Here is a 13,068-nt window from a genome sequence, read left to right as displayed (position 1 = left end):
AAAGCAGGAATCAGTGATGAGAAAGGAAGTGATGGAAGAGATAGAAATCAACCAACCTAAAGTGTATCTCATTTTAACAGATGACACACTTCTCTGCAGGGACTAAAATGCAAAAATGACCATACAGTTTATTCTGTATTTTTACATTGGTTTATTTAGTGAATCGAAACATACAATGACAAGGATATTTATAGCATGTATTGTAGCATTCATGAGGTGTCAAATAAGACGAGGGGGCGAAGATTGATTGCATTTATATAGCAACCTACTCACCTCGCTTCACATATGGGGGGAGACTCAATTCAACCACCACCGATGTGTAGCATCCACCTGGGTGATGCACGGCAGCCAAGATGCACCAGAACGTTCACCACACATCAGATATCACGGTGGAGAGTAGAGGTCTTAAAGAAAGCAATTCGGTAAGGAGGGATGATTAGGTGGCCATGATTGAAGGAAGGCCTGTGTGGGAATCTAGCCAGGGCACCGGGGTTACACCCTCCAGGACACCGGGGTTACACCCTCCAGGGCACCGGGGTTACACCCCCCAGGGCACCGGGGTTACACCCCCCAGGGCACCGGGGTTACACCCCCCAGGGCACCGGGGTTACACCCTCCAGGGCACCGGGGTTACACCCCCCAGGGCACCGGGGTTACACCCCCTACAGGGCACCGGGGTTACACCCCTCAGGGCACGGGGTTACACCCCTCAGGGCACCGGGGTTACACCCCTCAGGGCACGGGGTTACACCCCTCAGGGCACCGGGGTTATACCCCTCAGGGCACCGGGGTTACACCCCCCAGGGCACCGGGGTTACACCCTCCAGGACACCGGGGTTATACCCCTCGGCACCAGGGTTACACCCCCCAGGGCACCGGGGTTACACCCTCCAGGACACCGGGGTTATACCCCTCAGGGCACCAGGGTTACACCCCTCAGGGCACCAGGGTTACACCCCCCAGGGCACCGGGGTTACACCCTCCAGGACACCGGGGTTACACACCTATACTCTTGTGAAGAGTGCTGGGGGGATCTTTTAATGACCACAGAGAGTCAGGACGTCAGGAGGTCTCATCTGAAGGACGGTCACTCACAGCCGTCACAAGACAGAATCCCTGTCTCTGCTCTGGGGGCATTGGGGAAGATTATTCATGAGACCAGAGGGAAGAGCACCTCCTACTGGTCCTACTGGTCCTCCAACACCACTTCTAGCACCAGCCTCCCATCCACGGAGTATCCCGGCCAGACCATAGACTGGCCAGACTTGCTTAGCTTCCCCAGGAAAGCCAGTAATGTAATGCAGGAGCCACTGGTAAAAGATAAAAGATAGATCAAATGTATTGAACTTGTGTGGATCTAAAACACTAGGAGGTGTAGCAACAATGATGTTCAATCAAATATGCCTTGACACTTTTCTTATTTATTATTTCAGGTTGACATTTTTGGACTGGAATTACACGTAGGTCTTGGGTATTTTTGTTTTGTTTTTGATTGATTGATTGATTGATTGATTGATTGATTGATTGATTTTTTAGAATAGAAAGAGGTGGATTTTATATTTGGGCAATAGCTCCATCTAGTGCTTACTAACTGTAACATGTGACTGTAACAACCTAGCTATTCCATATGAAATCAACCTGTAGTAAGTGATTGATAAGTGAATGGCACTGTTGCCTAATTCTACCATTTTTAAATAACTGTGATTCAAATGACAGCAACATGTCCCAGTCAATATTTAATGAACAATCCCTTTATTGTGGTGGGCCTGAGGTAAGACCTTGAGACGACAGGTGTTGTAGAAAAGGCTTGCTGTGCTCTGTAATGTCTGTGTGGAGGCTCAGCTAGCTGCTCTCATGTTTAAAGCGTGTGATGTGGCCATACAGCTGGAGTGGGAGGCGAATGGAAGAATGCCCTCCTGAGTGCCAAGCGGCTCACCCTGCCAGAACGTCCTCTGGAATCTGGAGCTCGGGTATCAGTGGAAACGGTGGTGGTGAAATGTCAGCAGCCTCTCTGAAGCAGATGACTTCACGTGACCCCGGCTCTCCCAAAACAAAACACAACAAAACAGCCTCTGAAGGAATGGGGTCAAGCTCTGTTGGTCATAGCAGAAAGCATGCAGTGGCAATGGACGTCTCATGTTGCAACTACATTACCGTCTCCTCCTGTGTGAAATCAATGCAAAATATCGAATTTGTCACATTGTGCCAGTCTGCGTTAAGGCATCTGTTAAGGTACAACAATATGTTTGTCAGACTGTCGATCCTGTCAAATTGGGTCACCAGACTCGCTAAAGTGACGAGTATGCAAATTCCTCTGTAGTTCTCTATAGGGGTGCCAGGGGTTTAAGCTGAATACCATCACAGCAGGAATTCAGACAAATCTTTCCATGACTTCATACAAATATCAATCTTTTATGAGTGGACTGAACTGCGTGGTGAGACTAACCAGATTTTAGACCCATTACTGTACCAGTAACAGTGTATTATTTATCATCAAGCTACAATCATCCATAGGAGTGGTTTGATACCGTGGACAGTGAAGCAGCTTTAATGAGACCTGGTTATTTCTGAATTGCAGACTTATGAAGTAAGACAATTGTGTAGGCCACGCATTCCCAACCTGTGGGCCGACAGACAGTGACAGGGCCAGATTTTTAAATTAGATCATTATGGCCGATTAAATGGCCAAAAACGGCCAATTAATCATAGCATTTCCCACAGCAGCCAGCAGGTGGCACGTACACACACACACACACACACACACACACACACACACACACACCAGGTACACACACATCAATTAGTGATAGCACTACACACAGCAGCCAGCAGGTGACACAGACACACACACAGACATACAGCATTGCCCACAGCAGCCAGCAGGTGACACCCACACACACGCACAGACATACATTGATTTAGTGATAGCACTACCCACGTCAACCACCAGGTGTGACACACACACATACACAGCAGCAGCAGCCAGCAGGTGCATGCTCCAATGGGTATCAGCAATTAGTGATAGCACTACCCACATCATCCAGCAGCGAGCACACACACACACACACACACACACACACACACACACACACACACACACACACACACACACACACACAGCAGCCAGCAGGTGACACAGACAGTGATTGAATGCTCCAATGGGTATCAGAACTAGTTAACACTAGACGGCCAAGCCACCCTCAATTGATGGCTATTTTGATGATTAGAATTGAAATACTGTAGCTCCGCTTTCAAAATGTCCTCTGTGACTTCACTTTTTGTACAAACCAGCTTTGTTAGATTTTCAAAATCATACGAGGAAATAGTCGTCGTCATAACTACAACAATTTTCAACTGATGTCTTGTTGGCCTCCTCTACACTCCCGAAAATCCATTGGCCTTTCTAGCAAATTTGAGCTCTTCATGTGCCTAATTACAGCCGAGGTCAGGGAAAGGTTTCAATACTTATAAGGCATTACTGTATTTCACTTCATGTTTGTCACCAAAACCTGTATGCTGCTGCTATGGCTCTCCCATGTGGCCACTCAAGTAAAATGCAGCATGCTATCCTCACACTCTCTTGGCACAGTCAGTTTGTAGCTATGACATGATAGTTTATAATTGTGCCCATCGTTGTTGTCCCAGTATTTACATCCCTTCACGTGATAGCAGATGGCAAATTCCAAAACGGCTCCAGGCTGCAAAATGAAGGGTGGGACAGGAAGGCGAAAACGGAAGATATCCGTCTTTGGCGCGTCAGGCTGCCCATGGCACCCACTTGATACCCAAGATGCCGCTGAATCCGTGGAGGTCCTCCAGTTGGTGAAAGAGTAATGCACTGTGACCTCTTTCTCAAAAGCTAAATTAAGTACTTCTACCGTGCCAATTATCCCCAGCTCTGAACAGAGGACCTGCTCCAGGCACACGCTCTGACAGCAGAGGCGTTTCAGGAAGCCGGGCTGAGCTCCCATATTGTTGGGGAAACAAGGCTTGAAGTAGGGCATGGACAGCTCCAGTGACTTTCCAAAGGCCAGTTCAGAGCTCATCAGTAGTCTGGAGAAGACATGTTGCGGGATCAGGGGGGTCTCCGCAACGTTGAAGAACTTCACTTCCTCTAGCTGGAGGCCCAGTGAGTCCACGAAGCGCACCTGCAGGCTCTTAAACTCTCTCTTCCTCTCCGCGCATGAGGGAAGAGACCGAGCTCGTCTCCTTATGATGGGCTTGGTTGGAGGATCGCTGGACAAGCTCTGCTTCACCGCTGGTTCCCTCGTCGAGGGGGTTCTCGGACTCGGAGGGCGGATCTGGACCGGGGTTTTGGGAGATTGATCGGTTCTCCGACTTGGAGGCCGAATCTGGACTGGGGCTTTGGGAGGTGGAGGTTTGGGATCGTAAATGTCCCTAAGGCGGATGGTGATCTTTCTGGTGGCGGACACGCTGCTGGAGCCACTGATCAACTGAGGCTGTGTCCAAGCAGCCTTTCCTGCAGAAGCCCTCTGCAGCTGCCGGCCTTCACGAGCTCCAGACATGTTCCCCACACTAAGCACACTGAAGAACAAAGCAACGCAAAACCTCATCACTCAGATTCCCATACTGTACAAAAGCTTAAAGACCCCTAAACTTTCAAGATGTCTACTTTGACTAATGATTTGTATTTGATGGTTTTTCCCACAAACAAAAGTTAAATTATGTTGTTAAAATCCTTAAAATGACTTCCCCTTCTTCTCCCTCATTAAAAATTCCATAATTTGTAAATATGCAAATATTGTTGATTTTTAAAGTTAAACTGCTGAATACTGGACAAGGATTGGCTCCAAGTATTTGTGATGTCACAAATCATGCTGGTAGGAAATCGCCTTTTCAAGGAACTTTCCACTTTTAGCAGACGATTGTGGAAACAGCCTTCTAGTGTCAAACTCTCTATTTTTGAGTGGAGGGGGTCTTTAAGTTCTTGCCATTATATTTTACCTTGTTTTCACTCTGGTTAAAGCGCGTCGGCCATCCAAACGCTTACGATGTAGCCTACAAATTAAAACGTTTTCCCGGTTTAACAAAATAGCATGCTAAAGATGTTCAAAATAGAAGCAAACCTTTAGAGCAGAGAGATGCCTGGTGTTCGTTCTGTCAACTGCTTTCTTGCACTGACCTCGTTCACTGAGGGAAATGTTAAGGACCCAACTGCGACCACATGATGAGCCGGCCTCTGCCAGCAAAGGCCACTAATGCCTCAGAGAGGAAACAACAAACATCTTGAGCAGAAAGTAATCCACCGCAGGTCGCCCGAGATGAACCGAGTGGAACGACAGACTCACACAACCCCTTTGAGGATGGATTATCCCGACGACATGTCTGCCAACTAACTGTAGATAGAACAAACTGTGACTGTATGTAAGGCTCCCACCCTTTAAGGTCGGCCCTTGACATATAACATGAGAGCCTAACTGGGGATGGGAGGTGTAGTGTGAATATTTATAGCAGACTATGTAGGCTGTGTCTCTTGGTTCCCTATGGATGCCTTCAGTTATTGCTTCTTCATACTAAGTAGCCTACATGAATGCCAGCTGTTTACAACAGAAGTTGGTTACATATGATCAGTAATAGGCCTACAGAAAATGTTTAATGTAGGCTACTAACTTAGGATTCAGTGTGTCAAATTACTAGTAGCTTTTTTTGATTTACACCAGTTGCTTTCAGTTTTTACCTGTACTTGGCCTATTTTAAATATCGACTGCATTCACTTTACTTGTCTCTATTTTTAAGTCTTACTGTAATTATTCCAGTCTCAAAGTTGAACCATAGCAGCTGTATTAATACTGCCCCAGTTCTCAATAGTGAATTCCATTGTTGTTAGTCACTACTCAAATTGTAATGTGCACTAACCTATATGATTACATGTAGCCTATCTCAGCCTATATATTTGCAAAATATAAAATTCACAATTAAAAGCATTTATGCAAATGTCTTTGCATTTGCATAGATATATTTTTTATTTTACCTATGACTTTGGCTATAATTGTATTGCATCATGCAATAACTCGTTTTTTAAATAAGAAAGCGAATTCTCAGCAGCAAACTGAATTGAAAATTGGCTATAATATTTGAATTTTAACAATAATGTCTGAATGGATTGCAGCTCTTTTATCATGTCAACCGCATGGGGGATGGAGCACCTGCCTGACCAACGCATATTATTCGCGCGGGCGCACACCCACATGCGCACGTACACACACAATGTGCGCAAAAAGCAGCTGTTATTCCAACACCACGCTACGCTGTATTTGCTCTCTTTGAAAATTCTCCCTCTCTGCTCTGCCTCTGAACGCAGCAGCGCACAGCCCAGCCTGGCTTCCAACCATTCCGACGCTCTCTGCAGGCAGGACGGTCATCGAGTCGTGCGGCCTCCAACTGCAAGGCAAGCAGACGAATCTGGTCGGGGGAGAGAGAGAGGTGATTGGAATGAATTCCATAGAGAGGGGGGGGGGAATAGATTTGTGCATAACCCCCACTCACAATGATCACACCATCGTGTTTTGCGTGGAGCGCCCACTCGGCCGTGTTTGATTGGTGCTTATTGTTATTGTAATGGGAACAGTTCTGCAGGAGCGGGTAGCTCCACAACAATGCCTGGAGGGGCTCTCCATCAGGGAGAGGGGATGGAAGAAAGCGCCGTGGAGCAACAACAGGCCTAATGTAGCCAGGTAGGATGCGATATTATTATTATTATGTGTTACTCTATACATTGCGAGGGATGCTATATGCTATGCTATATATGCGATGCTGTATATCTCTTGGGAGCTCAGATGTAAGCGCGCTCTGTAATTTCACTGTTGCTTCACTGGCGACGCTGTTGTCTGATGCCTGCATCTATTTTTGTGTGTAGCCTACACCTTTAAGCTATAGCTTATAGGTGTAGTTATTGTTATTATAGCCTATAATTATTATTATTATAGCCTATAATAATAATACAATTGGGCTATTTTATCGTGATTCCAACTATGCCGCCATGTTTATAGTTTTTAATATTTAATCTGTTTTGTTGGTTTTCCTCCAAAGTAATAACAAAATGGGTCGGCGGCAATCACAAAAGAAGTCACTGCAGCCCCAGAACCCATTCCCCATTCAAGAAGACAGTGTCCATACTGAGAAAGTAAGTGTTGGCTCTAATAAAATAAGGAGCTGCTAGGCATATAGTTCCTATGGCTCGCCAGGCTTAATGGTGTTTTTTCTGTTATCACAGAGGCTCCAGCAACGAAGAAAGCACAAAGCTAACATCCCCTTGACCAAAAGCAGTGTCTCTCAACATCAACACAGGTGAGATTGTTCTTGTGAGAGAAAACGTTCCTTTCATCCCATTCTGTGCTGCCTGGCTGGATGTTGAGAGGGTCAAATGTATGTCTCCCTCCAGTGTTCAGGGATCGTCGGACTCAAAATCTCATCCAGCGCCCCCTGCTGGAGACAGGAAGGAGCCAAAGGTCCAGCACTGCCACCACAGAGAACAGCAGCATGCAGGCTTCAGAGGGACTCGGCACACACCGGCCTTCTCCTGCCACCGCCTCTCTGACTCTGGGCCGGACCTGCTGGAGAGCCACACACCAAACCAGGAGGCTGTCGATCTAAGCGGCCACGGAGAAGGGGACAGTGGAAGCGATTTGTCCGAGTCGGAGAGACTTCCTAGGCCGCCCACCGCCCGTGTTCCTCCGCAGCTCGACCTGCGGCCGGAGGTCATCGATACCGAAGACTTTCCCTCCCACAGCTGCAGACCCAGAGGGCAGGGACACGGCGGCTTCGATTTCCCGGACTTCCTTCCTCCGCCTTTTAACTCCTGGAGTCTCGGTCAACTGGCCGTGTTCTACAACACGGAGGGCAGGGGCGCCCCCGGGCCTGGGCCCGTGGGCCGTTTGGAGAGATACCTGGAGAGGCTGCTGCAGCTGGAGTGGCACCAGATCCAGACTGCGCAGGAGGACAGCGGGAAATCTGTCGCGTCGCACGTGCCGGCCAGCTGCCACAGGTCTCCCGCGGCCACCTCGTCGCGCCTCAGCTCTCCAAAGAGTATCCTCCAGTGTCAGCGTGGCTTCCCCCTCACGTTCCTCTCTTGCCTGGCCAGCCACTCTGCCCTGCTGTCCGGCTGCGCCTGCACACTCTGCCGCATACGCTACTCCGCCTGCAGCGCCTCCAGCTGCCGCTCCAACCACGGCTTCAGCCGTCAGTCCAGACTGAGTCCCTTGCCAGAGCGCAGGGGTCCTGTTTCCCTCCCCAAGAGGAGCTACAGCGAGACCCGGGTGCACCCCTTGGATAAGAACTTAGTGTCCCGGGCCCAAAGGTTCAACAGCCCAGTGAGGGGGAACAGCCACCTGAGACGTATGCAAGCTTTGGGGAATATTCGCAACCCTGTCCAAGGTGCTGCCACTAAGCCTCACTCCGCTGCCAGGGACCCAAGTGTCGGGGGTCGAAGGGACTGCTGGGGAGCAGGGGACGTATGGTCAGGGGAGTGCAGGTCCACGGGTTTGAGGAGGAGCGGCTCAGAACAGAGAAGAAGCGGGATAGAGAGACAGCGAGATGGATCGGAGAAAAGGAGGAGTGGTTCTGAGTGTAGGAGAACAAGAGCTGAGCAGAGGAGAGCAGCGGAGCTCAAGGAACAGGAGATAAAACCAGATGCTGTCACTGCAATAATGGACAATTTACCTGGGTCCAAACATTCAACTAGAGGCAGGCCCAACAGGCCGAAACAGGTTGAATTTGTTAAGTAGCAGCAACTTGACTACAGGAGGTGTTTCTGTCTGCCTCAGCCATAGTCATCATCAGTCATCACGTTAAATAGATTTGATTTCACGTCACTCAAATATGAATGTATTTTACTCATTTGAACAAATCAACAGCAAAAGTAGCAAATTTGTTCATGCATGCGGATGCAGTGTTTTGCCAGAGATACTACAGAGAGAAAAGACTAAAGTGCTATTCTGATGATGAGACTCTGAGACGTGACAGCATCAAGAGACACTGGAGCTGGGTTAAGCACTGCACACACACGCACACACACACACACACACACACACACACACACGCACACACACGCACACACACACACACGCACGCACGCACGCACACGCACACACACGCACACGCACGCACACACACGCACACACACGCACGCACGCACGCACACACACACACACACACACACACGCACGCTTGCTGTCTCTTTTTAGACACAAACAAACACACACACACACACACAGACTAGGTTAAAAACGCCTGTTTACCCTCAATCTGGATCGTCGACAGTCGCTCTTGCATTCTGGCCTGGTTGACAGGGATGCTGACTTGTAACACATCCAGACAGTAATAATCAGTCACCGAAAACTAGAGGGTAGGAGATCGGCATTATGGATCGGCTGCATTAACCTTGACAGATGTTCAAACAGACCAGGATATACACACAGCTACATACGCTCCCACGGGGTTGTGTGTGTTATTGTATGTGCGGTAGGGTTAGGTTGAATCCAGGATATGCAGCCACATTCGCCCCCACAGGGTTGTGTGTGTTATTGTATGTGCACAGTGAATCCTATGGAACAAAAAATAGACCCGCTGGGCATCTGTACATGTTCTACACTCCTCAAAACATACATCTTCGTCTTTTGCTAAATTCATATTACACAGCAGCCGTTCAAAATTCCAGACTAGCCGCTGTCTGGTGAAAAAGCCCAACAGGGCAATATGGACACCTACAGTACAGTATGAGGACTTTGATTATACTAGATACTAACTATACTATGGTGGAGACTGGAGACTCTGGGGAGTGCCTGTCAAGTCAAGTCAAGTCAAGTTTATTTGTATAGCACATTTCATACACAGAGGCAATTCAAAGTGCTTCAAATAAAATGGTTGACAGGAAAAGAAAAGAAAAGAAAATAACTTCAACTTCAACTTCAACTTCAACTTTATTGATATCCCGAAGGAAATTTGGTTTGCAGCAGGCATGTGGACATATAGTACAAAAACGTCAACATCATCAGACATCAGGTGACACAGAGACACACACTCCAGGAGTGATCGAGTTCAAGTAAAAAATGAGGGCATTGCCTCCATAAAGCAGCAACAACAAATAGTAAATAGTGCAACATAAATTTTACATCAATCAACGTGATAAGAATACTTTGCACTGCAGAATAAATATGTAAAAGAAATAGTAAAAATAGTAGAGATAAAAAACATAAGAGTGCATAGACCCAGGAGGGAATAGGGAATCCATAATCCTAGCCTAGCAGATTGAGCCTGTCGATAGCAACAGGGATGAAGGAGGCTCTGGCGCGCCGTGTCCTTGTTTTTGGCATTCTAAAACGGCGGCCAGAGGGGAGGAGGTCAAACTCCTGGTAAAGTGGATGGTCAGGACAGTCTAGAATAAGTTTGGCCTTATTCCTTACCCTCTGTAAGTAGATGTCCTGAAGCTGGGCTTGCTGCACGCCAATCACCTTACTGGCTGCTTTGACAAGCCTTGCCAGCCTATTTCTGCTGGACAGTGTGAGGCAGCCAAACCAGGCCACACAACAGTAGGTGAGAACAGATTCAACGAAGCATTGATAAAACATAATCATTAGAACCTTACAGACTTTAAATGTGTTCAGTTTTCTTAAAAAGAACAGGCGCTGCTGGACCTTTTTGCAGACAGCATCAGTGTTTGTTTCAAAGTTCAGTTTGTTGTCTATAATAGTACCTAAGTATTTGTACTCTGGGACGATCTCAACTTCCATATCCTGAATGGTGGTATAAGAATTAACAGGTTGAGATTTACGGAAGTCAATGATCATATCTTTGGTCTTCGAAACATTGATTTGCAAGAAGGTGTCATTACACCAAGATATGAAATCGTCCACTATAGGACCATGCTCAGTCTCATTGTCATTTAAAAGACTTACAATGACTGAGTCATCGGCAAACTTCAGGATATGCCTCTTCTCATACATACTCCTACAGAAGTGAGTGTACAAGATAAAGAACAGTGAGGAGAGGACACAGCCTTGGGGGGAACCAGTGGAGGAGAATAGCTTGGAGGATAACACGCCATTAACCCTCACACACTGTGACCTGTCCGTCAGGAAGTCCACAATCCAGCCAATAAGATTTGGGTTCAGATTAAAATGAGAAATAAGTTTCTCTGCAAGGAGATAAGGCTGGATGGTGTTGAATGCAGACGAGAAATCAATAAATAAGAGCCTGGCATGTGTTTTTGGGGCCTCCAGATGTTGAACTAGAAGATTTAATAAAGTTAGAATAAAATAGACATTTAGAAGCATCACAACAAAACTTAAAAAAAAGAGTATAAAAAGTGCATTAAGCAACAGGCGCAGCAGTTGCAAAAAGAGCTAAAAACTTATAGAGGACTCATTGGGTTTGCATAGTAGCTGTCAGCAGTTAAAAGCGGCGGTAAACATAAAAGTCTTTAGTCTATTTTTAAAAGTAAGTAAGGTTGGGGCAGATCTGAGGTCTTCAGGCAGTTTGTTCCAGCTAGCAGAAGCATAGTGGGTAAATGCGGCCTTCCCATGATTTGATTTGATCCTAGAGACAGTTAATAAGCTGGACCCTGATGACCTAAGAGTTCTGCCTGTGACATCACAGTTGGGCAATTGTGCGCCATCGCCCCTTCAAATCACAGTTGCTCAACTGACATCACTGATGACATCGCAGCTGCCCGAGTGAGATCACAGTTAGGCAACTGTGCGCCATCGGCCCTTCAATCACAGTTGCTCGAGTGACATCACTGATGACATCACAACTGCTCGAGTGACATCACAGTTGGGCAACTGTGCGTCGGTGCAACTAGAAGTAGAACACATCGTGCAACTGTGTGCCATCAGGTGTCCAATTATAGTATTCAGACAGAGTTGCTCAAGTGACATCACAACTGCCCGAGTGACATCAGAACAATTCACAGTTGGGGCAACTGTGTCCCCGTGCAACTGTGCGCCATCATGTAACTGTGCAACTGTCCACCTCACTGATGAGGTCACTTTCGTAACTGACAGGGCCCACCCACCCACTTAGCCAATACCCCACTACCCACCTCACTGATGAGGTCACGTTTGTGACTGACAGACAGACACTGCCTAAAAAGTACTCTGATTTTGATAATTGAAAAAGCTTACATCACATTAGTTCACATGTAGGTTGCCATCAGGACCCTTGAGGAGCATTTCCATGAGATTCCCTCGTGTCATGCAACCAAGGTGCAGTTTTTCACTCAGCCTGAGCCTATGAACCGGTCTTCAGGTAGTTCTCACCTACACAGGTCACACATGAAATAAATGGTAAGACGGGTGGAAACAAGTCTACAGGATGGGGTCCTCACCATTCATAGTAGTGATAGTAGATATTAAATAAGCAATATCACATTCTTTTCACGTCATTATCTTTTCTTATCTTCTAAATTCTGGAGAAGCATTGGTCAATTTTGATGCTTTCAACAAACTTCTTGATATCAAAGAAAGCAGGTCTATGGTTGTGTTTTTGAGCACAATAGTGTTTTTTATGCCCATTTGGTGAATGACATGTAGCCTACATAAGTCCATAGTGATTAACAGCGTCAAATATTATTATTATGGTGTATATAGGTGTATAATTCTGTATATTTGTTACATATAATTGTGAAACATGTATATTTGTTACATATAATTATGTATATTTGTTGCTATATATGCTACGCATATTTTCATTCGTATTTTTTCTGTGATGTGTATTTGTATTTTGTTGCTGCCGTAACGAAGGAATTTCCCCTCTGGGATTAATAAAAGTACCATCAATACCATTAATGATGGTTCCATTCTGTTCCAGTGTCCTTGTGCGTGTGTAAGATCTACTCGCCCTACCTGATGTGCTCGGGTTCCTGCGACAACAGATGAAGTTAAGCGCTCTCACATTTTTACCGCGTGGTCCCAGCGTGTGATGATGAGTGAGGATGTCATCAGTGATGTCATCAGTGATGTAATAAATCCTTCTTCTAATGTCTTTCCAGCAGACTTGCAGCACATTACTGCCTCTCGTTGGATGGTCTCACTCTAGATCTGGTTCTTCTTT

The 13,068-nt window shown here is 46.6% G+C and overlaps 1 protein-coding gene across 1 annotated transcript; it reads right to left on the bottom strand.

The window, feature by feature from the left end:
- Positions 1-3,545: 3,545 nt before the first annotated feature.
- ppp1r3db (protein phosphatase 1, regulatory subunit 3Db) lies at positions 3,546-4,526 on the bottom strand (the record flags this gene model as incomplete). The annotated part of the gene is made up of 1 exon (XM_083660981.1): positions 3,546-4,526. The coding sequence occupies one exon, from the start codon at positions 4,524-4,526 to the stop codon at positions 3,546-3,548; it is 981 nt and encodes a 326-aa protein (XP_083517107.1).
- Between the last annotated feature and the right edge of the window lie 8,542 nt (positions 4,527-13,068).

Source organism: Poromitra crassiceps, assembly GCF_964638095.1.
Source record: "Poromitra crassiceps genome assembly, chromosome: 25".
In the NCBI taxonomy this organism is placed as follows: Eukaryota; Metazoa; Chordata; class Actinopteri; order Beryciformes; family Melamphaidae; genus Poromitra; species Poromitra crassiceps.
This window is presented reverse-complemented; position numbering and strand designations above follow the sequence as displayed.